This window comes from Ailuropoda melanoleuca, chromosome 2 (assembly GCF_002007445.2).
Source record: "Ailuropoda melanoleuca isolate Jingjing chromosome 2, ASM200744v2, whole genome shotgun sequence".
In the NCBI taxonomy this organism is placed as follows: domain Eukaryota; kingdom Metazoa; phylum Chordata; class Mammalia; order Carnivora; family Ursidae; genus Ailuropoda; species Ailuropoda melanoleuca.
The window spans coordinates 141,029,086-141,056,696 of NC_048219.1; the positions used below are offsets into that span (position 1 = coordinate 141,029,086).

A 27,611-nucleotide genomic window follows, 5' to 3' on the forward strand; every position below is an offset into this window, starting at 1 on the left:
ATGCAGGCTCTGGCTTCATCTACCTCTACTGTTTATTACTTGGCTTTTCCAACCAGAGTTTCTGTTTACCCCTCCAAATCAACTATCCATTCTCCACATGACTCCTTGCCCTGGGAGGATGCTATCAACGGATTCCCCTGCCCTCTGTTTCCAGTGAGTCCAGCCAATGGGGAACCCAAGTAGGACTTTAGAGGGAGTCAAGTCAAGGGTATTCACTCCTGTTTCCTTCCCACTGAGGTTTGCTTCCCTTGGGATTAGACCACTTGGGCGTAAGCAGCTACTCTGTCACTGTCCTTTCTTCTGGGTTCTGCTAACTTCTCCTTCTCCCTTTGATTCAGGGTGGTGACAGTTCTCCTGCTGCCAGCCCTGGATCCCTGTACTATCCCTGCCCACAGCTCTGGAATTTGTACATCCCATCCCTCCCTTACTTCTTAGAGTAAAATCAGAATCTAAGAAGGCGCTCATGTTTACTATTTGACCGTGTCTGCCTGTTGGTGCATGTGTACCTCAACTTGAGAGGCACAGTACTGGTGTAATCATTTTAAAAGTATGCTAAGTACAGATCACAGTTGCAGTTATAGAATCTGTGCTGTGTAACAGGTGCAATTCTAAGTCCTTCTAGTAACTTCTTAGAAAGAATCTAAAATAGATCCATCTATTTTATATTCTTATTTATACTGCATTTATACTTATTTGTACTTATCTAGACTGCATTTCATCCTGTTACAGTGTAATTCCAGCACATACGCCAGAGAAGAGTCAAAGCCCGGAAGATGAGTTCTCCCCAAGTTACAGGTCAGAGATTCAGCAAAGTGCTTTTCTAGGGGTTGGAGGGCAAGGATGGAGTCATTTCAAAAGCTGATCACATGAAACCTGAAAACAGGTGACTGAGATCAATAAAAAATACCACAACAATTATAATTTTAGCCTTTTCCAGGTTGGCAATTAAGTGATCAGAACTCTAGTCTTTTTTTTCTGAGTCTAGATTATGAGATTTTTTTTAATAATAATTTTTTATTATATTATGTTAGTCACCATACAGTACATCCCTAGATTTTGATGTAAAGTTCCATGATTCATTACTTGCATATAACACCCAGTGCACCATGCAATACGTGCCCTCCCTAATACCAATCACCGGCCTATCCCATTCCCCCACCCCCCTCCCCTCTGAAGCCCTCAGTTTGTTTCCCAGAGTCCACAGTCTCTCATGGTTCATTCCCCCTTCTGTTTACCCCCCTTTCTTCTTCCCTTTTCTTCTCCTACTGATCTTCCTACTTCTTATGTTCCATAAATGAGTGAAACCATATAATTGTCTTTCTCTGCTTGACTTAGATTATGAGATTTTTCTAATTATAAGTACCTGAGGAAAAACAATCAACAATGAAGATTAAATCAGTGCTGACCAAGTGCTAGCAAAACCAGTAACTTAGTCTTCATATTAGATATAGTAATATCAAAATGTGGTTAACCACATGAAACTACTGACATATGACTACCCAGCTTGGCAGTAAGAACTGTAAAACAATACTCTCTGTCTTGTGCTCTTTTCAATCAGAGAAGAAATGAGCCAAAAGCTGTTTAAATTCAGAGGAAAGTGTTTTTTCTAATAGCTTCCTTTCTCCCTCATGGGTACCCTACACAATTGCTTAACTGATTTCTTTGGTAATTTATTTGGTATTCATTTGATTTTTTTGGGGGGGGGGACAACTCACAGAAACACACTCAATTCTTTCTTTCTTCTTTTCTTACACTCGTTATTTCTTGATCACATACCAGAGGCACTGCTCGGGACGTCTCAACACGAGGCCGGGGTGCAGTTGAGTACATGTAGTTGAAGAGTCTGTCAATTTTCCTCAAAGGAACCCCACCTCCTCGGTCACTCATCTAAGGTGAGAAAGGATCATGCCTTATGACCAAGTCCCATAAACAGCAAAACACCAACACACACTCACAGTGTCACAGTTTAACTGCTGACTGGAAAGTACTGCTTTCCTTTCTTTCTTTCCCTCCCTCCCTCCCTCCTCCCTTTCTCTCTCTCTCTCTCTCTTTCTTTCTTTCTTAAGATGTTTTATTTATTTGCGAGGGAGAGAAGCATGCAAGAAAGAACAGGGGCAGAAACAGAGGGAGAGACAAGCAAGACTCCCCACTGAGCAGAGTCCCACGCGGGACTCGATCCCATGACCCCGAGATCATGACCTGAGCCAAAGTCAGCTGCTTAACTGACTGAGCCACGCAGGTGCCCAAGGAAAGTACTGCTTTTCGAAACAAGTACCATGCAATTCAAGTTGTGAGTGTAAACATTTTCCTCACTGGTAGACTTCATAAAACTCCTCCAATTTGCACAGTTCTAATACATAATGAGCTCCGTCATGATAGAGAGTCAGTGCCGTGGCTCTGTATAGCCACCGGTCGCCCACGAACAGTGCAGGGAGCACAGAGTGGGTCATCAACTAAGTCTATCTTGGATGTAACAATAAATTTGTTATTCCTTTCTGGTGGGTGGTTTGGCAATCAGATTAAAAATGCATGAACCTTTTGACCCAACAGTGTCTATCCTAAAAAAATAAAGAAGTATGCAAAGTATGTATGAGAATACCCATCACAGCACTATGTAGAGTAGCTAAAACTGGATTATAACCCAAATAAGGGACTATTTAAGTAAACTAATGCACATTCTAAAATAGAAAACTTGAGCCATTAAATATTATGTAGAGCTGTATGTACCGGCCTGCGAGAGGTCCTCACAATACTGTGCAGCAGCACAGACCCCCAGACCACTTTCTGCTGAGTTTACAGAGTATACTGGTCTTTGTATTGTTCTAATGTCATTTGTCAACTCAAATCATATGGCAGGTTGAATTTAGTGATTTATTTACAGACTAATTTCATTCTGTCTTCCTTTACAGTTAATGTGGCCTTATTTTCCTAATTATTGTACAGTTCACATTCTCATCTACTACAGTCATTTCCCTTTTTCACAAAATCTAAATTGATTCCACTATCTATAACACTAATATACAAATAAATCTGCTTTAACATGTGTGTGTGCATGTGTGTGTGTGTGTGTTGTATACATATATGTGAATGAATGAATGAATAGGTAGATGGATAGTGTTGAATGATTAAAAGGTCAATAGGCTGGGTGTGCCTGGCTGGCTTAACTGGTAGAGCATCCAACTCTTGATCTCGAGGTCATGAATTTGAGCCCCACGCTGGGTATAGAGACTACTTAAAAAATAAAATAAAAAAATCAAAGACTTGATCACAAATAAGTTTAAAAGAGCATTATTTAAAAAAAGGTCAAGGCTGGATGGCTTATAGTTGAGTTTTTAAATGATCTTTAAGTATCTTTATAGTATGCATATATATTACTTTCATAATGAAAATGACATATTTTAATTTTTAAAATAAAAATCTGCTTTGAAATACCACTTGAAGGCTTGCCTCTGATACATCTACAAGTAGGAAATCACAGTATAAAAATATACAAAGACTTTAATCAGAACTTGTATGTAAGCATGCTTGAAATTGTTCTTGGCTATGAATTCAAAGTCCAGTGAAGAGATTTATTTTCATAAGATTAATAAAGAGCTTCGGGTATTTTCTGAAATCCATCAATTTGTTAATTATCCACCCTTTAATATTCTGCTGCACATTTACTGGTAACATGAGTAAGAAGTGTGGGTGTTCTGTAAATATTATGTAAGTAAACAATATGTTAGAATACATATTAAGATAAAAAGGTAGTCTTCAATAAATATTTCCTGGTTTTCCTTAACCTTTGGCCAGAAAGACGATAACAATCTTGTATGAAACAAGAAGTAATTTCTAGCTAAAGGCCAGTATTAGGAAAGCAGAGAGCTGAGCAGAAAGGACAGAGGTGACTTTGAGAAGGGTCCTCTTATTAGAGGTGAAGGGGGTAAACTAAGCCATTAAGAATCTCCTTTGCTTTGCAGCCAAAAACACAATAAACTGGAGCCAGTAGATTTTTAAAGTGGTCAAAACAATCTCCAAGGGAATTGTAACATATGATATTATGCCAGAGGATTTGAGTTCTTTAGAAAAAGGGGAGGTGGGATTAATGGGAGAGAGAGGGACAGACAGTTGGTCTATACGTATTTAAGAAGAATGGCAGTCTGATGACAAATATGTTGAAAAAGATGTGAAAATTAAACAAAAAATTTCTGATTAAGATAATTTGAAGAAAAAATCTAGAATCATCAGAAACAGCCTATGCCAAGGAAATGTGAAGAGATTATGAAAGAGATGGGTAGCGTGGAGTAATGTCAACAGAAAGGCTGGGAAAGAGAAGTTTGCCAATTATTTTTAAAGTTTTCTCTTAGTGTATGAAATCACCACTTCTCAATGTCATCTACCCAAGAGCTGCCATCCCTAACTTCCTGTTCCCCATAACACTGGCCTCCCTGGGCTAATCTGTGTGAATTTCAGGTCCAAGGGAAATGAACCACAACTAACTTGACAACAGCTCTAAAGGCAGGAGATTTACTAACCCTCTATTCACCCAGAGCTCCTTAAGTCTCTTACTCAACAGCTTTCTCAATGTCAAGTTTGTAAAATCACCAACAGGGAATGAACCAAGACACTTACATTTTAATTTAAAAGACATGTGGCTCTAACACTTATGTTATTTACTGAATATAGCACAAACACCAAATCTAAAAGAGCAGCTAGAGTCATTGGCCAGAAAAAACCAACTCTCTCACAGGAGTCTTAGCAAGGGGAAAAAAGGTGAAAAATGTCAAAAATCTGAGTAAGCTAAAGAATGGGAAGAAAGACTATAAAGACTACTTAAAAACTCAACTATAAGCCATCCTGTTGACTTTTTTAATACCTATCATTCAGCATTAGTTTTCTCTCTATGTATCTATAGACATAGGTTGAAAGCAGACCTTGATCCTGAAAATCTAGTACTAGTGATGGCAATGAAAACTCTACTGAAGAAAATTAAAGCAAGCATTTAACAGGAGCAGAGATAACAGGAGCAGATTCAGTCATGTGACCTTGGATGTGTAGAGGAAGAACAATATATGGAGACAGAGCCTAATATAGGTAGGGCTTTTACAGGGTAAGCTTTTAGAATAGTCTGTTCAAGACCCTTATGAGCCTTTTATTTTTTAAACAGCTTTATTGAAGTAATTCACATACCCTAAAATTCACCTATATAAAGTATGAAACTCGATGGTTTTTAATATATTCGTAGATATATACAATCCTCACCACAAATTTTAGAATAGTTTTATTACTTCAAAAAGAAACCCTGGACTCTTTATTGGTCAGACTCCTAAGCAAACACTAATCTGTTTCTTGTCCTTATACATTTGCCAGTTCTGGACATTTCATATAAATAAAATTGTATGATATGCAGCTTTTTGTGATCAGTTTCTTTCACTTAGTGTAATCTTTTCAGCATTGTAGCAGCCATGCCGTAGGAGGTACCCGTACTTCATTTCCTTTTATGGCCCAACAATATTCCATTGGAGGGCTATACCACATTTTATTGATCTCTTCATCAGCTGACGGACATTTGGGCCATTTCCAGGTTTCGGGTATTATGAATAATGCTGCTATGAACCTTCATGTATAAATTTTTGCTTGAATATCTGTTCTCATTCCTTTGGGGTATATACCTAGGAATGGAACTGCTGGGTCATTATGAAACTTTCTTGACACTAAAGAGACAGATTCCCCAAACAAATCCTGTCTACCAGCACAGGCCAAGTCTCTGCTAAGTGTCTAAGAATTCAGTGAATCTTGCTTGATCCATGCTGTGATGGATGACCACAAGTAAAAGAAAACAGCTATAGACCAACGTGCAAAAGCACATGAAAGACAAAACAGCAAAAGGTTATGAGAAAGACCATGCTGTAGCACAACTGAGGTCCCAAGCAGAAGACATGGGGGATTTATTCTGAATCAAGTAAACCTTAACGAGCACGTAGCTGACACATAACCAGCCAAAAAATAGACATACATTAGCATCTGAGCTGAAAAAAAGTGATGTATTCACATTACTTTTTCAGGAAACAGATGGTATTTGCCATATATTTATTTGTGCATCACTCTTCTTAAATGAACAGCCAAGAGAGATAAACAGAAAAAGAAACTTAGAGGAAACAGTGTAGAGAGTTAAGGCATATTCATTAAAAAAAAAAAAAGCTATTATTATCCTCAGAGTGATAAAAGAAGATAAAACTAAACAGAATACTATAAAAAAGGAACAATAAAAAATAAAAAGTTCCTGGAAATTTATAAGATAATAGAAACGAAAATTCAACAGAAGAGTTGGGAATTCAAAGTTGAGGGTATCTCACAGAGTAGAATGAAAAGTTTAAAGAGATAAAAAGCAGGAGAAAAAAGATAAGAAAAATCAGAGGATCAATTCATGAAGTCCAACATCCTCCAAATAGGACTATCAGAAAATGAAGCAGTAGGGAAGAGAGTACCAAGGACACAGTGGAAATTCTAAAGGGTCCAGCTTGATGAGTAAGAAAAGACCCACACCAAGTCACATCATTACGAAATTTCAGAACAGAGCTAAAGAAAAGATCTTAAAAGCTTTAGTTAAAAGAGACAAATGAAGAAACCTGACACTTAAAACTGGTCGTATACAAAGGCACAGGAATTGGAATAAGCATAAGTCTTCTTAAAAGGAATAGCAGGAGTTAAGCTAGCAAAAACAGTGGAAAAAGGAAGTGTCTCATCCATCAAAGCACCAAGAAAAAGGCAAATACTGTCAGAATCAACTTTGTTCAGAACTCTAGAAATTAACCAAAGATTAGCAGCAATCTGGGGAGCATTTAGTCAAGAAAAACAATGGACTCTGTGGTGTTTTAACTTGGCTTATTCCCACCCCCATCTCCACTCCCATCAGTAACATGGTATCAGAGTGAAACTGGCAGCCCAGCAGCCACTGGGAAGGCTATTGTTCTTTGGCCTGATTCTGCACTCCCCAGTGCAAAAAAGTCTTGTATGCACCCACTTCCCATCCTCAGAAACATTTGTCAAAAACAATTAGAGATAATTGATTAATTTGAAAGCTGCCTAGGGCCATGTACAAGAGTTAAGGCAAACAATAGACTAACCAAAAAGCTTAACAGGAAAAGCTATGGAATGAGATGTCCTTAGGGGCTTAGAAAAGCTCAAGGATATCCCGGGAATCTAGAAGGTCATGCCCAGGGCTATGTTCATGATCAGGATGACTGACTGGGATTCTGTACACGCAGGACATAAGGGTTAAGTCAGAATTGTCAACTGCCTGGCTGAGTGTTGAAGGTGTGACCCAATATGCACATGGAGTCCCTTTACAAAGACTGAGAGATGGCAAGCATTTAAGGAACTCTCAGTCCAATCATTAGTTGACCATTAAGCTAACCAAGTAAACTTCAGTGGCCATACACATTAAAGAATAAAGACTTTACAGAAATAGAGTCACTAAACAAATAACAACAACTAATCTTGGAGAGAGGGGAAGTATCTGATCTTTAGAGTTGTCACATTATTTTAAATGTCTAATTTTCAACAGAAACTATAAAAGATGCAAAAAAACCAAGAAGTATGGCCTATGCACAGGGGAAAAATGGAATTGATAGACACTATATCTGAGGAAACTTAGATTTATTAAACAAAGACTTTAAGTCAGCTATTTTAAATATTTTGAAAGAACTAAAGGAAACCATTTTTTAAGAACTAAAGTACAAGGCTGATGTTTTCCCAAATAGAGAAGAGCAATAAAAAATATATTTTATTAATTAATTATACAGATTATAATTATATAGAAATATATAATTATATAGAAGTTATATAAGAGAACCAAACTGAAATTCTAGAGTTAAGAAGTATAATAACTGAGGGGCGCCTGGGTGGCACAGCGGTTAAGCGTCTGCCTTCGGCTGGGGAAGGGCTCAATAGCACATTTGAACATGCGGAAGAAACAAACAGTGATAGTGAAGACAAGTAATTGAAATTATCCAGTCTGAGAAAGAAAAAGAATGAAGGAAAATGGGGGAAAAAATGAAGGAAAAAAGTGTCAGAGACCTGTGGGACTCCATCAAGTATACCGACATGTACATACTTAGGAATCCCAGAAGAAGAGGAGAAAAAAGGACAGAAAGAATATCTAAAGAAATGAAGGCTAAAATTTTCCCAGTTTTGATTAAAAAGATGATGTTGATCAAACTCCAGGTATAATAAACTCAAAGAGATCCACATCTGGACAAGTCATAATCAAACTGTCAAAAGCCAAGAAGAATCTTGAAAGCAGCAAGAGAAGTGATTCATCACATACAAAAGATCTTAGTAAGATTAACAGCTGATTTCTCTTCAGAAACCATGGGGACCAGAGGCAGTAGGATTAACATTTTCAAAGTGCTTAAAGAAGGGCTATCAACCAAGAATTCTATATCTAGCTAAACTGTCCTTCAAAAATGAAAGAGAAATTAGGACATTCTCAAATAAGCAAAACTTGAAGTTCATCGCTGGTAGACCTGCCTTATAAAGAAATACTAAAGGGAATCCTTCAGCCTGAAATGAAAGAACATTAGATAGTATATCAAATTCACATGAAGAAATAAAGAGCACCAGGAAAGTAATTACATAGGTAGATATAACGGATGATGTAGGTGTATTTTCTGTAAATTTTTTCTCCTATCTCATTTAAAAGACAATTTCAGAGAACAATAATTATAAGTCTGTGTAGAACACATAATGTATAAAAATGTATGTTTCATGACAATAACAGTACAAAGGATGGGAAGGGGGAGAGAATGGACCGATATAGGAACAAAACCTGGGTATACTATTGAAATTAAGCTGGTATTAATCTGAACTAGGTTGTTATAAATAAATTAATGTTAATTGTAACCCCAGGATAACCACTAAGAAAATAACTCAAAGAAATATAATAAAAGAAACAAGAAGGAAATGAAAATGGTACACCAGAAAATATTATTTTAACAAAAAAGGCAACAGAAATAGAGAAATAAATAATCAGAAGAGACATAAAATACATACACAACAAATAACAAAATGGCAAACATAAATTCTACATTAACGTTAATTATGTTAAATGTAACTGACCTGAACACCCTGATTAAAAGACAGACACTGGCCAGCTGGATTAGAAAAAAAGGAATATAATCTAACCATATGTTGTCTATAAGACACACTTTAGGGGCACCTGGGTGGCACAGGCGTTAAGCGTCTGCCTTCGGCTCAGGGCGTGATCCCAGCATTCTGGGATCGAGCCCCGCATCAGGCTCCTCCGTGGGGAGCCTGCTTCTTCCTCTCCCACTCCCCCTGCTTGTGTTCCCTCTCTCGCTGGCTGTCTCTATCTCTGTCAAATAAATAAATAAAATCTTTAAAAAAAAATAAATAAAAAATAAATAAAATTATTAAAAAAAAAAGAAGTATAATAACTGAAATGAAAAATTCAGAAGGGCTCAATAGCACATTTGAACATGCGGAAGAAACAAACAGTGATAGTGAAGACAAGTAATTGAAATTATCCAGTCTGAGAAAGAAAAAGAATGAAGGAAAATGGGGGAAAAAATGAAGGAAAAAAGTGTCAGAGACCTGTGGGACTCCATCAAGTATACCGACATGTACATACTTAGGAATCCCAGAAGAAGAGGAGAAAAAAGGACAGAAAGAATATCTAAAGAAATGAAGGCTAAAATTTTCCCAGTTTTGATTAAAAAGATGATGTTGATCAAACTCCAGGTATAATAAACTCAAAGAGATCCACATCTGGACAAGTCATAATCAAACTGTCAAAAGCCAAGAAGAATCTTGAAAGCAGCAAGAGAAGTGATTCATCACATACAAAAGATCTTAGTAAGATTAACAGCTGATTTCTCTTCAGAAACCATGGGGACCAGAGGCAGTAGGATTAACATTTTCAAAGTGCTTAAAGAAGGGCTATCAACCAAGAATTCTATATCTAGCTAAACTGTCCTTCAAAAATGAAAGAGAAATTAGGACATTCTCAAATAAGCAAAACTTGAAGTTCATCGCTGGTAGACCTGCCTTATAAAGAAATACTAAAGGGAATCCTTCAGCCTGAAATGAAAGAACATTAGATAGTATATCAAATTCACATGAAGAAATAAAGAGCACCAGGAAAGTAATTACATAGGTAGATATAACGGATGATGTAGGTGTATTTTCTGTAAATTTTTTCTCCTATCTCATTTAAAAGACAATTTCAGAGAACAATAATTATAAGTCTGTGTAGAACACATAATGTATAAAAATGTATGTTTCATGACAATAACAGTACAAAGGATGGGAAGGGGGAGAGAATGGACCGATATAGGAACAAAACCTGGGTATACTATTGAAATTAAGCTGGTATTAATCTGAACTAGGTTGTTATAAATAAATTAATGTTAATTGTAACCCCAGGATAACCACTAAGAAAATAACTCAAAGAAATATAATAAAAGAAACAAGAAGGAAATGAAAATGGTACACCAGAAAATATTATTTTAACAAAAAAGGCAACAGAAATAGAGAAATAAATAATCAGAAGAGACATAAAATACATACACAACAAATAACAAAATGGCAAACATAAATTCTACATTAACGTTAATTATGTTAAATGTAACTGACCTGAACACCCTGATTAAAAGACAGACACTGGCCAGCTGGATTAGAAAAAAAGGAATATAATCTAACCATATGTTGTCTATAAGACACACTTTAGGGGCACCTGGGTGGCACAGGCGTTAAGCGTCTGCCTTCGGCTCAGGGCGTGATCCCAGCATTCTGGGATCGAGCCCCGCATCAGGCTCCTCCGTGGGGAGCCTGCTTCTTCCTCTCCCACTCCCCCTGCTTGTGTTCCCTCTCTCACTGGCTGTCTCTGTCAAATAAATAAATAAAAAAATCTTTAAAAAAAAAAAAAAGAGACACACTTTAGATTCAAAGACACAAATAAGTTGCAAGTAAAATCTGGCGGAGCACCTGACTGGCTCAGGTGGAAGAACATGTGACTCTTGATCTCACGGTTATGAGTTCAAACCCCACACTGGGTATAGAGATTACTTAAAAAATAATAAAATCTTAAAAAAAAAAAAAAAGGAAGTAAAATCTTGGAAAAAGATACACTGTGGAAACAGAAACCAAAAGAAAGCTGGGATGGTTATACAAATATCAGATAAAAATACACTTTAAGACAAAAATTATTATCAGAGACAAAGAAGGACATTTTACAATGATAAAAGGCCAATATATCAAAGACATAAAATCATAAACATATATACACTTTAACAAGAGAGCTCCAAAATACATGAAGCAAAAACTGACAGAATTGGAGAAATAGACAAGTCACAATAATAGTTGGAGACTTTAATACCCCACTTTCAAAAATGGATATGACAACTAGATAGAAGATCAACAGGAAAGCAGAGGATTTGAACAACATTATAAACCAACTAGGCCTAAGTACTATCTATAGAACAATCTATCCAACAATAGCAGAATACATATCTTTCTCAGGTACACAGGCAACATTCTCCAGGATATGTAACATTCCCCATAGACCATGTGTTAGCCATAAAACAAGTCTCAATAATGTAAAAGGACTGAAATCATACAAACTGACCATAATAGAACCAAAATTAGAAATCAATAACAGAACAAAATGTGGGAATTAACGGATACATACAAATTAAACAGCATACTCCTAAAGAACCAATGGGTCGAAGAAGAAATCACAAGAGAAATTAGAAAATACTTTGAGATAAACGAAAATGAAAATGCACCATAAAAAAAACCTTATGGTATAGAGAGAAAGCAGTACTTAGAGGGAAATTTATACCTATAAAAGGTCTTAAATCAATAACCTAAATTTCCACCTTCAGAAACAGAAAAAAAAGAAAAAGAAACTAAAAAAATATCAAACTAAATCCAAAGCAAGCAAAGGAAAGAAAGAACAAACATTAGAGGCGAAATTAATGAAATAAAGACTAGAAAACAATGGCAAAAACTCAACAAAAGTTAGTTTTTTGAAAAGACTGACAAAATTTACAAGCTTCTAGCCAGACTGACCAAGAAAAAAGGGAGAAGACTTAAATTGGTAAAGTCAAGAATGAAAGTGAGGATATAACTAGCAATCCTACCAAGTAAGGACTATAAGGGAATACTATGAACAATTCTATACCAAAAAATTAAGACAATCCAGTTGAAATGTACAAATTCTTAAAAAGACACAAACTACAGAAACTACCTCAGGAAGAAAGAGAAAATCTGGGGCATTTGGGTGGCTTAGTCAGTTAAGTGTTCAACTCTTGATTTCAGCTCAGGTCATGATCTCAGGGTCATGAGATCAAGCCCTGCATCAGGCTCTGCTCAGGGACCATGGAGTCCACTTGAGTTTCTCTCCTTCTCCCTCTGCCCCTTCTTCCCGCCCACCCATTCCTCTCTCTCTAAAATAAATAAATAAAATCTTTAAAAGAAAGAAAGAAAGAAAAGAAAATCTGAACAGAGTGATAATAAATGAAGGGATCAAACTAGTTATCAAAATCTTCTCACACCACAAACTCAGGCCCGAATGGCTTCACTGGTGGATTCTACCAAGCATTTAAAGAAGAATAAAACTGGGGCGCCTGGGTGGCTCAGTTGGGAAAGCAGCTGCCTTTGGCTCAGGTCACAATCTCAGAGTGCTGGGATAGAGTCCCGCATCAGGCTCTCTGCTCAGTGGGGACTCTGCTTCTCCCTCTCCCTCTGCTCCTCCCCCTGCTCATGTGCTCTGTCTCTCTCTCCCTCTTGTTCTGTGCACTCTCTCTCCTCCTTTCAAATAAATAAATAAAAATCTTAAAAAGAAAAAGTGAAAAGATAAGCCACAGAATCAAACATTTTCAAATCATATATCTTATCAGGAACTAGTATCTATAATAAAAAATATATACAGAAAGAGAATTCTTACAATGCAACAATGAAAAGACAATCCATTTAAAAACTGAGCAAAGGATCTTAACTGACATTTCTTCAAAGATTGACACATGGCCAATTAGCACATGAAAAGATGCTCACCATTACCACACAAATCAAAACCAGTGAGATATCACTCATAGCCATTAGAATGGCTATAATCAAAAAGACTGATTCTAACAAACATTGACAATGATGTGGAAAAATTGGAACTTTCATACAGTGCTGGCAGGAATGTAAAACGGTAAGGTCACTTTGGAAAACAGTTCGGCAGTTACTCAAAACTTAAAGTTACCTATAAGCAGTTCGATTCCTATGTATGAACATAAGAGAACTGAAAGCCTATGTTCACACAAAGACTTCTACATGAATGGCAGCATTATTCATAATAACCAAAAAATGGAAACAACCCAGATGTTCCTCAGCTTGATGAATGGATAAACAAGATGTGTCATATCCATATTACAGAGTATCATTCAACCACAAAAGGTGTGAAGTACCGATACCTGCTATAACGTTACATTAAGTGGCAGAAGTCAGTCACAAAAGACCACATATTGTAAAATTTCATTTTTATGAACTCTCTGAAATAGGGAAAGTCATACACAGACAGATCAGTGGTTGCCAAGGACTGGGGAGAAGGAGAATTTGGGGAGTGACTGCTAATGGGTGTGGAGGTTTTTTGGGGAGTGATAAAAATGTTCTGAAATTAGACAGTGGTATGGTAGCACAACCTTGTGAATATTCTTAAAAACCACTGAATCATACACTTTTCTTTTTTCTTTTGTCAAATTTTTATTTAAATTCTACTTAGCAAACATACAGTGCAATACTGGTTTCAGGAGTGGAATTCGGTGGTTCATCACTGACACACAGTACCCAGTGCTTGTCATAAACAGGTGCCCCCCTAATACTCACACCCATCTAGCCCACGCCCCACCCATACCCCTCCAGCAACCCTCAGTTTGTTTTCTATCGTTGAATCTGTTATGGTTTGTTTTCCTCTCTCTCTTCCCCCCCTCACATATATTCATCTGTTTTGTTTCTTAAATTCCACAAATGAGTGAAATCATATGGTATTTGTCTTTCTCTGACTTATTTCACTTAACATAATACACTCTAGCTCCATGCACATCGTTGCAAATGGCGAGATTTCATTCTTTTTTGATGGCGGAAAAACTGAATTATATGCTTTTAAAATAAGGAACAATAGATGCCTTCAAAATTCTACAAGATGATTATTATTATTATTTTTTTAAAGATTTATTTATTTATTCGATAGAGATAGAGACAGCCAGCGAGAGAGGGAACACAAGCAGGGGCAGTGGGAGAGGAAGAAGCAGGCTCATAGCGGAGGAGCCTGATGTGGGGGCTCGATCCCATAACGCTGGGATCACGCCCTGAGCCGAAGGCAGACGCTCAACCGCTGTGCCACCCAGGCGCCCCAAGATGATTATTTTTAATCTAGAATTTCATGTATGAACTTAAATACTGGGAAAATAGCATTTGAGACTGGGTTGGGGAGGGGAGGTGCTCTAAGAGAGCTAACTCCTCACCTACCTTAACAGAAAGTTAATATTTGCTGTTGAAAATTTTTATATTTCAGAAATAGTGATATCAGAATACTACTTAAAAATACACCAGTAGATCCCAGAAAAAATAAAAGACTGAGTAGTGACCCACAAATGGCCATGAACAAATGTATTTGATTTTTATACTCTTTCCATTTATTACTTTAAAACAAAATTTAAAATGATTATTTAAAAAAGAGAATTATTATACTCTAAGAAACTGAACTATCTGAACAATGCAGTGGAAAAAGCCTGGGGTCAGAGAGCCTGATTTCATGTTTTGTGGCATTTATTTGCTGTGTAATTATGAGCTACTCACTGTGTCTTAGTTTCCTCGTCTGTAAAATCAACAATAAGATTACCTGTGCTCCTAAGTAAGGAGCTTTTATGAGAAGCAAATGAAACAACATAAAAGTAGATTGAAAAACACTGTTTAAAACTGAAACATTATATACGATCTACATAACACTGTAAACACTCAAATATTTTAGAAACTTTTACTTATCCAAGTGGATATTCATGATTACTGCTAAACTGTTTGTCTTCAGGATTTACTTTTACTTGAATCATCTGGATTATGGACTGGAATAGAAAGAGACTCGGGATAATTTCCAGAATCTGCCAGGTAAATGAAGCAATGTGCTAATTAGATATTAGAGATAGGATTTCTTTCTCCCAAGAATAAGTTGTCTTCAGGAAATTATGTACATGCCTGTACATCAATTAAAAGAAACAAACAAACAAGCCAGAAAGCATTTACCTTCACAGTCAAATCCTCATTACCCAGTGTGATGTGGACTTGAATAGGAGGGTAAACACCTTTGTCAGCATGGTGTTCCATCGTTGCTCTCATTGCATTCTGAAATACATTAGGGTTCCATTCAAAATACAGCTTAAAAAAGAGAAACTAATTATAATTTTCAAATATATATGCACAATTTGAAATTTAAGTTTTTTTAAGTTTTTGGAAATATGCCAAAGTATCACAATTCTTATAATTATATTTAAAGAATTTTTAAAAATTATTGTCCATTTTGGAGGACTTGTGAGATACTTTGATTTAAAGATTTCAACTAAATTCTGCACATTTCCCAAAACCAGGCATCTCAACTCTTTCACTAGTTTACATTGAAGCCGAAAATTCTGTCCAAATACTTTTATAATTTAGTAGATAACAAGCAAACCTTATTTTTGAAAAGAGTTTTGTCTCTATTTTTAAGAATCCTTTTAATTGCCATAAATTACTTTGAAGGAAAAAAATTTTTTTCATATAGCATTCACAGCAATGGTCTCATTATGATGTAGAAACTAATCCAATTCACCACCAGTATAAAACTAAGGATATTTACACTGTAAACCTGTTTTGATCAATTCCTAAAGGATACATGGTCCACAAGGCCAACACAGTATAAGCACTAAAAGATAACATGACATGTAGCACTGGAGTAGAAATTGATAAAACTAGATACAGTTAAAAAGGCAAAAGAGGGGACTGAATTTGGAAATAAGTGCGGTCCTGCACACCCATCAGGGTTGGGTATCCCTGAGGCAAAGATGCTATCTTCTCTACCAAAGGCTATTTAAGATAGGTTCCAGATGAAAGCCATTATTAATGACACTATATAAAATCTATTCTATAATACAATTATATTTTTTTATTAAGCATCATGGGGAATAAGATCTTTAGTAACTGAAATTTCAAGGAAAAAAATTAATTTTAATCCTTCAAGTGCCAATCGCTTAAATATTTAACCACTTTGATAGAAAGATTTTTGTATGCTGTCCTAGGAACAAAAGAGCATTCTTGAACTCTTGCTGTCCTAAGAATTCAGTCAGATTTTCTGTGTTTCAGCGTATTTTTCTTTTTCATGATCAGACTGAAGGCCACCTCTGCTCTCTACTAATTGGCTGCTGGCTGAAGACACGGTAACTAAAGTAAGAGAGACGGACTATATAGGCTTGATTTAGGATAGTCATTTTCAGCCACAAGAACCTGTACCACTCCTCATCACTCACTTTTCTATCAGCAAGTGTCATTGGTGTGTTATTGGGGAAAAAAGGACTCTTAACATTTCTAGCATAATTTTATTTAGTTTTTGAAATTTGTTGTAAAAAGCAAATATAGCAAAAACTCTTTAAGTCTTATAAATGACTTTCTCAAAAAACCCCACAAACACGTCATAGTGGGACTCTGGAGTCTTCTAAGGGTAGAACATTCAGAATCATTCTTCTAAATACTCTGTTTTGTAAAAAGAGAACTTTACTGAGCTGCCATTGGGAGCATGCTACTCCCAATCTTCATAATAACCTGGACAGTATTATCCTCATTTTACAGAAGAGGAAACATAGGCTCAAAAAGGTTGACTTATTTGCCCAACGTCACACACAGATTAAGTGGCAGAACTGAATTCAGACCCAATTCTTTTCTGACTTCCAAGTATGAGCTTAGCACTACACCAAAGTGCCCATCAGGGTGGACAAAAGGCTGATCTCCAGCAACATGACATGACACTGAGCATGAAATGACATCTTTAAATGAAACTGAGGAAAACCTGGTAGAGTACTTAACTTTCAGAGCAGATCCCTAACCTCAGGAAAGGACTGATAAAGGTTATGTAATACTATTTTACAAACCTTGAAAAGTTCAAACACCATGTGATAGAGATGGGATGGTACATAAACCACTTGTATTGGCTGTCCTGGTGATTTTGCTACAGAGCAGAAGAGAAAAATATAAAAGTACAGAGAGATGTGCTTAAAGCATTTTTAAGAATATATTGTGTAGTGATGAAAAGAAAACATTTACTATGGAGGGTAGTATTATTTGGGGGAGAACTGTCACCCCAGTTCTTCACTGTATTAGTATTTGACCTCACGTTCACATAGATTTATAACTAATAGTGACAACATGAATTTGCAGTCATTCTTGTGACCTCACATAACCACCTAGCCAACCCAGCTTCCCATTTTCTCTGTGATGGTGAATCTTTTTAAAGGACTCTCCTTTAAAAGCCTTAAGGTCAGAATTTTACTTTCCAAAAGTGTTAAAGTCTGTACGTTCCATGGTCCAACTCACATAAATATATTATTTTTTTAAAGTCATTTTTTAAATTGTTCATCCATGTGCAATGTTTTCTGTTTTATTTCAGGCATTTCTATGGATACAGATCTGAATTAAATTAGGCTAGAATCAATTTATCAAGGGATATGAATTCTATATTCAACATTTTATTAAATTTAGAAGCCCAGTTGGGGATGCAGTGGCAGGAGCAAGGGGGGGGCAGGTAGTATGTAAAACAGAACTTTTAGTAGAGCAAAGGAGTAAGACTCACCATACCTTAGAATTCTAATTGATCCAATAAATTGGACTCTCCTCTGAATAAACCGCCCAGTGGAAACATGGATGGGACACCTGGAAACTGCTCACAGTTCAGGTTCCTAAACTATCATTTGTGCAATGTGATTCTTTACTAAATGGTATTATTATGAAACAAAAGAGTTAATATAGCTTTAGAAAAACACCAAGGAATTCTATTTTCAACTGAAGAACTTCTTCCATTGCTCTCCCACTATAAGGTCCAGAATACAGCGTAGGAAAAGCCTATTTAATTTTATTTTTGTTAAAGGGACATCTTAATTTAGTACCTGTTTTTCCCTCTACCAAATTATCCCATCCCCACAGGAACACAGTGCAACTTATCAACCTCCTTCCAGGTTCCAAAATCTGAATTTTTTTTTTTGTCCAAAAGGCACTAGCCAGGGTGAAAAGACCATCAGAGATTAACAGATTCTCAAAGAGATGAGCATTTTTCTTTCCTCTTTACACCTCCGGTCTTTTTACATCCTCAACAATAAAAACGATTCACTACTCAGGAAACAGAATTCTTAAAGGGTAAATTCTACATTACTGGAGTGCATATAATAGTCAAATGTAATTTTCTTGGCATCATTTTTTTTCTACAACTAACCAAAAACAGAAACAAAAATAAGAAAAGAATCAACATCATCAATTAAATATAAACAAAATGGGGAAGAAGAAGCCAAAATGCTTTTCAGACAGAATCCAACTAAGTTATACACATACACATACACACACACACACGCACGCACACTCTTAACATGATTGGTCCCCTCAGCTTTCATATTCAGTAAAGAAGTTGATGAAAAGTCCATTTATATTCAGACATATCTAAATTCTTTTTATCATTCCTCCTCAGATAATCACAACACTAATCATTGAGGAAAAGACACCATCAGGCTTACCATTTAGTTCTTCAAGTTCTAGTTCAGGAGAGTTAATATAATACAAATCACACAGACGCCTAGCATTTTCATAGCCATCTAGTGTGAATCAAAACAAAAAAAAGCATTAAAATAAATTTCTATATCATGCATTAAGGTGGCAATAGTATTGATAAATGAAATTTTAAAACCGTCTATAGAAAATATACTGTAATTATCTTAGTTTGGGAAGGTCTTCTTAAGTATGACATGACAAAACCTGATAGCCATGAAGTAAAAATGACAGATAGATTATAAGAAAATAAAAGCATCCAAATAGAAAAAGACACCATAAACAAAGTAAATACAGCAGGGTGAAGAAACTATTCACAATACACATAACATACATGTACAGGTGGTGGAAGTTTAGGATATAGACACTCTCATTCATTGTTTGACACCTTTTTGGAGGTATCAAAATTTTAAATGCATTTTAAATGTCTTAAATTTTAGGAATCTTGCTTTCTAAAATACCAGCAAAGTCGGCACATATCTAAAGATGTTCACTGCAGCGTGTTGGTAATAAAAAAAATGAAAACAACCTGAATACGCAGCAACAGAAGGATGGATTAATACATTCTGATATATTCATTAAGACATTCAAAAACCTGAGGTATATCCACATGTACTGAACGTGGAATGATGACTATAAACTTGTAGAAAAATATACATACAGCACCCCATTTTCCAAAAACAAACAATGTAAGACCAACAATTATGATATATGAGTATATGTGGTATAACCGAAAAAAGTACAGAAAGATGCAAACCAAATTATGAATTATGGCTCCTAGTATAGGGTATTATATACTTTTTGAAGTGAAACAGATACCCTCATGGTATCACCACACTTTGCCTAACAAAGCATTATATCAACAAAATATTCATCTGATACATAATGTACAATTAACATCATAAAATCATTTTCAAATCCACACATTTGTTCCTAACATTTTATCTCAAGGTATAAATAATTGTTTTAATAGCAAGAAATAACAGTCAACAATTTGATTTTTGCATCCTTCCTGAAAGGCAAAATATAAATATTTACCTTTAATAACTTCAACTACATTGCAGTTTGGATTTATGCTTCCAATGTGTTTTCGATGAGCTGGGCTTCCTTTGCCTTTTCCACCAAACAATAAAGCTATCAAAAAAATAAAAATAAAAAACGAACAAAATAAGCTAAACTCTCTAATGCCCTTTTCCAGATTTGAATACTGTTTCTCTAAATGGTAGCAAACAGTAGAACAGGTATTTTCCTTAAACATAAACACTATATTCTACATTCAGTAAGAATACCTCCTTTGTATGGCAATTTACTTAATACACAAAAAGGTAAAATTGAATGTTTACTAAAGGGAAGTTTTCTAAATAAATTTAAAATACACCAACATACTCATTTTATTTTGCTGCTTCTCTTGACTTCTGGATACTTACAGTGCTGATTGAGTAACATTCTAATTGAAATGCGACTCATGTAGAAACGATCCAAAAAGTACTGAACATTCTGGCTGGTGACAGGGTCCACCCCGAAGCTCTCCTTATATTCAATCACACCCTGGGCCATCGTGGGAATGACATCGTTGTGTCGGTTCCTGATCCGAATCACAGTATCTGTAAAGCTAAACAAGCCTGACTTGTCAAAACAGCTAAATGTTTTGACAAGTGAATTTAATACTAAAATCTAAGTTTAACTAACCTACACTAGGCAAGAAATCCCCAATTCAGTAAAAAGATCACTGGTGTAGGTTTTCTTACGCTTATTTAAATATATTTCAGATCATAAATATATGGTATCTATGACAGTACAAAAACCTCCAACATAAAACTTTTGAAACTTAATCCTAAAAATGTTAAGGGTTTTCTTTAACCATTATCAACTAAGATCATCTAAGCACTCCCTGTGAGGACAGTATTCCGGGGACACTCAGCATTAAGAGAAGACAGAGCGCTTGCTTCTAGGGAACACATGCTCTGTAAGGAATAAAGATGAATAAGCCAATAAAGCCTGCCTGTTTGGGAACTATTCCCTATGGTTCCAGAGAGAAAGAACCACTGAGAACAGAAAAGTAAAAGAAATTCTAATTTCATTGATCCTATTAAGTTTAAACATGGGAGAGGAAAATTCGACTGTTGTGTTAAAAGAAAAATTTTCAAGTCATCCAGCCTTCCCACTACTGCCATTTAGAAGACATTACTGCATGGTTAATTTAAAGAACTAAATGAAAGAGAAAAGAAGTCTTAATTATGAAATAACAAAATCCATCTTGTAACATACCCATCAGAATTTACACTTCTGAATGAGTGCTTTCCCACTCAAAGTCATCATCTTGAGGACTATTAACTTATTCCAATGATGCTCTCATGGCTCAAAATATTTTGGGAATTCCTAGTTTGTAATCTGCTTCAAAACCAAACTGTTAATCCAAAATACAAGCAACAAAACTCAAAACAACAAACTCATCATTTCTAGTCACTCTTTATTATACCTCTTCCATTCAGCTTGATTGCTCTCCTTATTTTTTAGATTCAGTTCTGACTAACCATTTTCAGAAGGTTCTGTAGCTTAACATTTATTTTTAAGTAAGAGGGCTTGGGTTCAAATCCTGATCCCACTACTAGCTGGCTATTTGATTTTAATGCTAACTTAAGTTTCTTAAATTCTTTATGCACAGACAGCATTAACTTAATAGCATTGTTTTAAAGATTAAACACACAACGTGCTTCATACCTAGGCAGATATTATTTTCAGACCAAAACATGTTGAAAAAGTGAAATGCTGCCATCATCTTTAAAGACAGTAAAAAAAAAAAATGTGTAATAAACTCTGAGGACAACAAAAGAAGTGGTCTTTAAGCTCTAAGCAACATTCATTAGAATAAGCAGATAACTGCCTGAAAGGACTACCTGGGTTATCAATTCTGGTATGCTGGTTATTAAATTGGTTATATTACTTCCATTATCTTACAGACCACAGGTCATAAAGTGAGACCCACAGACATGTTTTTATAGGCCTTCAGTATTTAAAAAAAATTTTTTAATTAGCTGCAATCTTCAAAATTGTGAGATTTTACATTAAAAACCTCAACTTACTGCTTTCTTTAAACACACACACACAAATCAGACAATCCGGATAGTGTTTCTACATTGGCAATGATCAGCTGGAGCTGAAGGTGCCATGCCCTCTCCAGGTGAAGAGTGTTCACCAGTCCCCTATCACCCAAATGGCACCGAGCCCACATTTAGATGTCCACTGATCATCATATTGAACTTTGTCTTTTCTTATATTTACTGATTTACAGTATTTGCCCTACCTGTATGAGCTGCTATAGACACAAACACTATTATACGTTCTGGAGTGGAGAGAAACTAAAAGTTAATTTCCCTAAAGTGATCCAATAGCAGGTTTAAGCTCAATACCTTTATGTTTTTTATATGACATTTAAAGAGTATAAAAATTGTAGTCAGAATAGGGTCAAAATAGTGCACTTACTCATAAATAGTTTTAGCATCTTCGGCACTTTTGTCTTTAAATTCAAGAAGCTCCTGAAGACTCTGGATATACCTAAAATGCAAATCAGTAGGGTAAATTTGTTCTTTTACGTTTTGAAAGCTCAATATTGTAAAAATACTAAAAAGGCATTTTTAATTTTAACATCTTTTAATTTAGAATAGTGCTACAAATTATGGTTGAAGTAGGATTTTTAGACCCATTCACATCTAAGCAAGGTGCCTGGCACAAAGTAGTAGAAGGTGCATTTTCTCCTAAACACAGGTTAAATTTGATTTAAGAATTTCAACATTTTGGGGTGCCTGGGTGGCTCAGTTGGTTAAGCGGCTGCCTTTGGCTCAGGTCATGATCTCAGGGTCCTGGGGTAGAGCCGGACCCCCCCCCCCCCGNGCCTCTCTGTTCAGCAGGGAGTCGGCTTTTCCCTCTCCTTTTACCCTACCCCCTGCTTGGGGGCACACTGGTACCTGAGAACGCTCTCTCTCAAATAAATAAATAAAATCTTTTAAAAATAATAATTTTAAGATTTCCTACTTTTTTTTAAGTTCTATACTCTAAGATAGCTTTTCAGTTTCTTAAAATTACCACTATACAGTATAAACGCTGATTGTCATGAACACTGAGTCTGTTACCATTAACTATGTGATCTGGGGCAAATGACTTAACTTGTCTCAGTCTCAGTAAAATTTGGAGGCCCACCTACCTCAGTCTATGAGTCTAACTTAAAACCTGAGATTTAAAACCTTATATGCCTTATAGGCCTTCAGTGTTTTAAAAAATTTTTAATTAGTTGCAATCTTTCAAAATTGGGAGATTTTATGTTAAAAATCTAGACCTGTGGCTTTTCTTTAAATACACAAAAATCAGATGATCTGGATGGTGTTTCTGCATGGGCAATGATCAGCTGGAGCTGAAGGTGGTTATCCTTTAGAAGCATGCACTCTCCAGGTTAATAGCTTATGTCCAGTCAACAAATACTTGTTAAAAGCCTATAACTTACCACACAGTTCTTTTAAACAGAGCTGAACAAAAGCAAGTCATGAAAATGTAGGTTTTTAATTTACCTAACAATTCAAGGTGGCAAATCACCTGTTAAGGATGGAGCAAAATGAGGAAAGTCAAATGCCTTTTTCAAGGTCATGCTGCCAAGCACAGTGGCAGTACAGGGCCAGAGCTGAAAACACTTCACTACTATTCAATGACCTTCAATAATATAGCGTCTGCTTTGGCTGCTCTGTTGGCACTTTATTTACAACTGTCTTTGGTAGGCATCCAGGGGCAACGAAATCGTTTTAAAAATCTGTAAATCCATATGTTGGTTTAGAAAGCTGTTCTTGACAAGCAATGTGCCTCTCTGCAGTTCAAAGCATTCCCAGTCAAGTGATTTTGATACTTGCTTTAACCCTTACTTTTCTCTTCACTGGCAAGAAAAACTATGCTCTTTATTCAAGAGACAGTTGAACACCTACAATGTTTTAGGCACAGATCAGAATTCAAAATGCAGCACATTATATTTTTAATGAAGACTTTTAAAAACAGGAGTAAGCTTCCATAGAAAATTATATATTCTCATTTATATTCCATCATAGTTCCTAAACAAAGGCCTCTTCTTTAATTCACATTTATAATTGTCCTGTATTTGAACTAGATAGCATCTCATTATCACATATTATAGCAATCATACTTCTTTCGCTTGGTTTTTAAAATTGAAGTTCTATCAGTTTCTCCTACAAAGTATGATACCTACAAAAAAAGCTAAGATCTCCATGAATCATAACTGGAGAAAATCTTGCAGCTAATTTTTTTTCCATTTAAGACTGAACTCTGGTAAACTCTTCTGTCTAAAATGTACAGTGCTTAAGAGAATAATACTTTTAAATTAATAATATTAACAAGAAAGGCTATATTTAAGGCCGCATATGTATGCACCTCCACTGTCATATTTTGAAAGAGAGATCATAGTTTCTTATGATTCCACTAATTTCTAATTATTTTTAAATGGTAGAAAAAAGATTTTAACTTTTTTGTTTGATAAAGATATACTTCAATAAAATAAATTCAGTTTATTAAAAAAATATACACCCTTTAATACATTTCGTCATTCTGACTATAGCATGATATAGTAGAAAGAAACAAATCCGGGCTTGAATCCCAGCTCCACTATGAGTGGTACTGTCTTTGACAAAAGACCTGTAGGTGCCTCAGTTTCCTCATCTGTAAAATGGCGATAATAATGCCAAAAGGGCAGAGTTGTTGTAGGGATTAAAGGTAATATATATATATATATACACATGTGTATATATATACACACATATATATACACATATATACACATACATACATACATATATACATTTTTATATATATATATAAATCTCTAGCCATCAACACATGGTAGATATTTTTTATTATAATATAACATCCTGCAGATTCAATAACACAAATCATAAATTTAGTGTGTGTATTTCTGTGTAGTTCTGATTAGTTTTTTTTTTCAAAGCCAAGGAATGGTAGAGTGCGGGATTCAGGGGACAAGCCCAGACATACCCATAAAAGGAGGAGGAACGCTCTTACTACCAGAAGATTCCACTGAAGAGTAAAAAAAAAAAAAAAAAAAAAAAAAAAAAAAAAAAAAAAAAAAGAAAAAAAAAGGACCATNAGTAGAGTCTACAAATCCACTGAAATTGCAAACACAAGATGGGAATCTTACCAGCTTTGTACCAATTGAACTGATGGAGTCCTGAGAAGATTATCTGGGAGAAGACTTATTTCTTTCATTATATTTGCCAATCTAACAGGCAGCTCTTGCCGCAGAAACATAAATGAGGTTTTTTCACAAGCATTCATAGATCCTAAAACCAAACACAGTGGGAACAGCAATAAATAGAGGCCAAAAGGCAGCAGAAGCCAAGAGGCAGGGAGAAACACAGAGGGAGTGATTGGGCAACATCAAAGTGGTAGCATCACCATAATGACAAGGAAAGGAAAAGGAGGCAAGGGACAAGATAACCCAGTCAGTAGGGTTGTGCGACATTCTAAATAATCTGCTAATTCCTGACATTTTAATTGTAGAGAGATGAAGATACTTTCCTGTCTCCATCACTTGCATCCTTACTGGGATCATCTTAGAACCAAGGCAATCTGAGCCAGTCTGAGCAAGGTGTGGAGTCTAATTCATAGGAGGACCTGCCAAAGCCTATTCTTTATAACCAGGTGCTGCTATTATTTAGAAAAATCTGTCTCCTAACTCCAGGTTTATAAGAAACGAATACCTAAGATAAACAGAGAAATGTTATCATATGCATGGGAACCACGATACGCAAGACTCAATGTAGAGGAGGGCTTTCAGGCAACAGAAAGCAAAAAATACCAATGCCTGTTCAGCAACCATCTTCAAGGTTTGAACCCCTGCACCCCCAGCCCCTGGTTTTATTCAATTGTCTGATGCTTGGAAAGCAGCCTGCTCTCCTTCCACTCCTATCAAGATGCTAAGCAGAACAGTTGTAGAATGGCCTTTGGCAAGCAGAGCCATTTAAACTAAAAAATCATGTTATTTCATCAATGCATTTTAAACTCACGAATTTTTTTTACACTTGATCTTAGCCAAAAGGCCGAGAAGCGATGAAACTCACGAATTTTTTTAATCTTGCTGTTTTAGCAAGAGGCAACCTTAGCAAAAACTAGATTGTCCATAGCAGGAACTATCAAATTAAAGGAGAGCATTTTCTTGCTAAAGTTTAATAGGATACCGTGACCAAGCTCAAATTCACCCCTTAATCATACTACAGTCATCTTAAGGTAAAAACAAAAAACCGAGGGCTTTGTGCCAAAAAAAAATTTGCCACTGTACACCACGATTTTAAAATAAAGCTGCCAGCTACGCTTATAACTTTTGAGCCCACTTAAGAGCCATTACTGACTTAACAGTCAGTACTCACAAAGCAGAAGATAAATTTTTCTGCTGAAATTTTACTTTATTGGTTTATTAGTTTTCCTTCTCACCACCCCCATACGAGAAGTCAAAGTTAAAAGTCTAACTTTGCAATTTATCTGCAATCTGTCGCATCCTTTCTAGAGAAAATCAGGAAGCGTCCACCAGAGGAAGAGGAAAGTGGATAGTCCCTTCTGCAGGGTGAAATGTGGCAATCCCCACAGCACTTGTGTTCACGCCCTTTACACGTGCTCAAGACTTATTTGCTGATGATGAAATTGAAGGTGCTGTTGGTGGAAACACTATTAAGCAAGTGGCAAGGAAAACATTCTCGGAAACACTTGGGCCAGTTATAACCTGCTTCTCCTATCATCACGTCAATTTTATGCAATCGTCATATACAAAACTGAGTATTTATCATCACTCTGAAGAATCCGAACACGACTCCCAGAGGTGTGCACACACTTGCCTCTAGCCGCAGCTCGGCTCTTCGGAAGGGAACTGGCTGAGAGCGCGGTTCTGCACACGTGCGCTGAAAGGCGGGAGGTCATTCCGCCCGCGGCCCTCCCTGTTTGTTTTTCAACAATACACAATAAAAAGGCACACGCCCCCAGTTATTCATCCGGCCCGCCCCCGCCAGCACCCGAGCTAGAGGATCTGTCCGCAAGGGAGGAAGGAAGCACCTAAAGCGCTGGGGAAGGAGACGTTAAGGAGAAGGGGTGCGCGGGCGGTGAGAGGGGGGCCAGCGCCAGCCGGGCCCGGCCCGGGTCAGGGGCCGCATTTCCCCGCGCAGGGCCGTGCACAAAGGCCCGAGGCCCGGGCCGCACTCACCGAAGTCCAGGAACTGCTTCATGGAAAGCGGGGACGGCGAGAAGCGCGCGTAGAAGTCCACCTGGCCCGGAACGCCGCTCTCAGGCGCCGGCCCCGAGCCCGAGTCGGAGGTAAGGCTGCGGCTGGCGCCGGGGCTAGCCGTGAGCAGCCCGGAGCCCGGGCCGGCCGAGGCGGCTCCGCGCAGCAGCCGCGCCAGCCTCATGCCGAGCCCCGCCGGAGGAGCCGGAGCCGCGGCCGCCAGGTCGCTGCTCCGCGCCTCGGCCGGGCTGTACGTGAGGGACGTGGCGACCCTCAGGGGCGGGGAGCGGCTGTCACCGCCGCGGCCACCGCCCCCCTTGCCGGAGGCCGGCCGGGCGCCGCTGGGCGGGACCCAGAGAGGGAGGCGGGGAGAGAGGCGGGAGCGTGCGCGGGGTCCGGCCCCTGTGCCAAAGTCCAGCCTCCGCGCGCGGGGGCGGGGCCGGCGAGCGAGGGGGCGGGTAGTGTGTGCGCAGGTCCGCCGGCGGGAAGCAGCGAGAGCCGGAGCTCGCCAAGT

General features: G+C 37.2%; 1 protein-coding gene, 1 long non-coding RNA gene and 1 pseudogene across 3 annotated transcripts in view; 1 reads left to right on the forward strand and 2 right to left on the reverse strand.

Annotated features, from left to right (window-relative positions):
* PDK1 (pyruvate dehydrogenase kinase 1) overlaps nt 1-27,435 on the reverse strand; it is a 33,395-nt gene extending 5,960 nt beyond the window's left edge. Inside the window, exons 1-9 of the mRNA XM_019793773.2 lie at nt 27,080-27,435; nt 25,028-25,169; nt 22,303-22,374; nt 20,247-20,431; nt 19,858-19,953; nt 18,789-18,866; nt 17,160-17,236; nt 15,286-15,384; nt 1,777-1,887 (exon numbers count right to left, since the gene is read on the reverse strand). Coding sequence (XP_019649332.2) covers nt 1,777-1,887; nt 15,286-15,384; nt 17,160-17,236; nt 18,789-18,866; nt 19,858-19,953; nt 20,247-20,431; nt 22,303-22,374; nt 25,028-25,169; nt 27,080-27,281 — 1,062 coding nt within the window. The 5' untranslated portion in view covers nt 27,282-27,435. The remainder of the gene's footprint in view (nt 1-1,776; nt 1,888-15,285; nt 15,385-17,159; nt 17,237-18,788; nt 18,867-19,857; nt 19,954-20,246; nt 20,432-22,302; nt 22,375-25,027; nt 25,170-27,079) is intronic.
* On the reverse strand, nt 25,778-25,940 carry LOC117801345 (annotated as a pseudogene).
* Nucleotides 27,049-27,611, forward strand: part of LOC117801095 — a 38,493-nt gene continuing 37,930 nt past the window's right edge. For both annotated transcript variants that reach the window (XR_004623493.1, XR_004623492.1), the window contains exon 1: nt 27,049-27,189. This is a non-coding gene — a long non-coding RNA (uncharacterized LOC117801095). The remainder of the gene's footprint in view (nt 27,190-27,611) is intronic.